The 2,783-nt window shown below is 71.5% G+C and overlaps 1 protein-coding gene across 4 annotated transcripts in view; it reads right to left on the bottom strand.

Moving 5' to 3' along the window:
- SLC4A2 (solute carrier family 4 member 2) overlaps nt 1-2,334 on the bottom strand; it is a 31,904-nt gene extending 29,570 nt beyond the window's left edge. For 2 of the 4 annotated variants that reach the window (XM_027903802.1, XM_027903801.1), the window contains exon 1: nt 2,194-2,334. In XM_027903802.1, coding sequence (XP_027759603.1) covers nt 2,194-2,253 — 60 coding nt within the window. In that variant the 5' untranslated portion in view covers nt 2,254-2,334. Of the gene's footprint in view, nt 1-500; nt 585-1,722; nt 1,762-2,193 lie in introns of those variants that run through there. The other 2 variants (XM_027903803.1, XM_027903804.1) reach the window with 2 other exon arrangements.
- Between the last annotated feature and the right edge of the window lie 449 nt (nt 2,335-2,783).

Genomic DNA, 2,783 nt, shown 5'->3' with positions numbered 1-2,783 from the left:
CGTTCCCCCCATGCACCCCCAGCGCCATGCCTGGTGCTGTGCCCGCCAGTACAACCTCAGCCCCCCCGGTGCTGTGCCCTGGTGCTGTGCTCTCCCCACACGCCCCCAGTGCCGTGCCCGCCCTGTTCCCCAGCCCCTGCACCCGGAGGGCCCCCCGCACTGTGCCCCCTCCCAGCGCTGCCGCTGCGCCACAGCCGTGGGTGCTGGGGGGCAAGGGATGGGCTCGGGGGGGAGGGGCTCGGGGGCAGGGGGGCGGGGCTGGGGGGACAGGGCTGGAGGGGTAGAGGGATCCGGGAGGGCAATGCGGGAGGGAATTCGGGGCGGGGGGGGATGTGCGGGAAGTGCAGGACTGAGGGGATGCAGTGGGGGTGTGGGGATGCGGGGAGTGCGGGACTGGGGGGCCAGGCAGGGAGTGAAAAGCGGGGGGGGTGGCATGCGGGGACTGCGGGGCTGGGGGGACGCCAGGGGGGTGCGGGGGGCGCGTCCCCGGCCGGTCCTACCTGAGTCATGGCGGAGCCGCTCTCGCCGCAGCTCCCGCAGCGCTTTATCGGAGCCGCGGGACCGGCCGGGGATGGGGCGGGGGGGGGCCGGGGAGGGAACCGGGGGGGCGGCGGCTCCGTCCCGGCCTCGCCAAATATTGACGGAGCCGCCCCGCGCCCGCCTCAAGGTGACGGCGAACGCAGAGGGCACCGGCGGCACCGCGGCACCGGCGGCGGCCCTGGAGCGACCGACCCCCGCGGGATGCACCGGCCCCCCCGCGTTACACCGGACCTCCCGAGATGCACCGGCCCCCCCGGGATGCACCGGCCCCCCCACCAACTCCGAAGCCCCCGGGACGCCCCGACATCTCGGGACGCATCAGCTACCCCCCCCCTCGCCGATCCCAGGAACAACCGGCTCCCCTTGCTGAGCTCAGATTACCCCTCGGAACGCAGCGACCCCCCGGTGGAGCCCCGACACCCCCACTGCTGCACGCCCCCCTCCTCCTCGGTAAATCCCCCCTCACCCCGGTAAGGTGGGAGCATCGCTTCCCCCCCATTCCCCCCCACCTCCGGAGGTTGCACTACGGCCCCCCAGTGACCCCGAGATGGGGCTTGTACCGGACCCGGGCTGGGGACATGGGGATGGGGCACTGGGGTGAGGGTCACCAGGATGGGGGAGCGAGGGACACCCCCCTGCAGCGGAGGGGGGTCTCCCACACACCCGGGGCAAGCCGAGTGAGGACCCACAGCACTTGCCCATCCAGGGCGATGCCCCGACATCCCCCCCGCCTGACCCTCAGCACGGGTATCACTTTGGGCACAGCCGTGGTGCCCCCTCCGCGTCCCCACCGCGTGGTGACCCCAGAGCCCCCTGAGGGGGGTGACTCAGAGGGGTGACCAGGGGGTGACTCGGGGGTGATCCAGGCCACCTCGTCACACCCACCAGCCTGGCACACAGAGGCCACCATGTGACAGCAACGGTGGCGTCGGGACAAGTCCTGCACCTGTATCCCTCCCACCCTTCCCACCTTCCGTCCTCCCCATGACCCCTTTGATCCCCCACGGCCTCTGAGCCCCTCTGGCCATGGCCCAGCACCCCCGACCCTGCCCTGCGGGGGCTCCATCCTGCACCCTGGCAGCACACGCTCCCTCGTGCAGCTTCGCCTTGGCACAGGTGGGACGGTGCCCCAGGTGGGCACAGCACGGGGGGCCCTGCCAGCCTCCTGAGGCCGTGGCTTACCGGGGAGCCCCGGAGGAACTCCATGAGGCCAGGGCCGGTCCCATCCCCGGTCACGTGCACGCGACGGGGACTTGCCAACGGCACCGGCGGCCCCGACGCGCAGGGGAGTCAATCATTAACTCAGCCTGGGACCCATGGCCGGGGCAGCACTGACACCATGGGCACTGAGGGCACTGCCACAGCTGTGGCACCAGTGGCACCGGCACTGCGCCAGCGCCAAGGGCGCTCACTGCCCTGGCACGGCTGGCCTGGCTTGCCCTGGGGGGCTGCTATGGGGCACAGCCCTGCCCTATGGCTGAGCTGCTCTGCCAGCACTCCACAGCCCTGCCCACACCTGAAAAACGTGGCAGTGCCACAGGGTACTTCCAGCACCGTACAGCCCAGTGATGGGGCTGTGCCGTGTCACCCATCACCCCCCCAGGCAGCATCAGGGGGTGCAGTCCCCCATCCCCCCCGCCGTGGGGCACTTACGCTCTGGAAGGCTGTGGAGACGATGTGGTGGAGCTCGGAGGACACCTGGGAGTGGGTCATGGTGCCAGTGTGCCCCCCGGCACCGCCGGCTTAGCCCTTCTCCTTCTCGCGGGGGCTCAGGGGTCGCTGTCGGGGCAGCATAACCTGGGGGCACAGAAGGGGCTCAGGGGGTGCCCCCAGGGAAGTGCCGCAGGCAGGGGCCAGGGCTGCCCCTCCTCGGGCCATGCTGGCTCCAGGCTGGTTTGTCTTGGCCACCGGTTGGAATGGGAGAGACGTGGCCAAGACAAACGCCGGGAGGGGAGCGGAGCCGGGGCAGCGGGACCCCGGGCAAGCACCCAACCCCACGGGGTATGGGCAGGGCGCCAGACCCAGGGGACCACAGCAGTGCCTGACCCCCCAAAGCCCCGCAGTTCCCCTGCCCAACCCAACTTTACCCCACACTTGCCCCTCGGCAGCTCCCTGGGCCCTGCGCTGACCCCTCCGGCACTGGCGTGCTGGGTTTATTGTTGCGGGAGGTGGCCCCACGTGATGGTGGGGACCGAGGAGGGTGGTGGCCAGGAGGGTGGTGACAGATGACTGCGTCTCACATG

Source organism: Empidonax traillii, unplaced genomic scaffold (genome assembly GCF_003031625.1).
Source record: "Empidonax traillii isolate 1590-97213 ecotype Southwest subspecies unplaced genomic scaffold, ASM303162v1 scaffold993:size324958, whole genome shotgun sequence".
Classification (NCBI taxonomy): Eukaryota; Metazoa; Chordata; class Aves; order Passeriformes; family Tyrannidae; genus Empidonax; species Empidonax traillii.
This window is presented reverse-complemented; position numbering and strand designations above follow the sequence as displayed.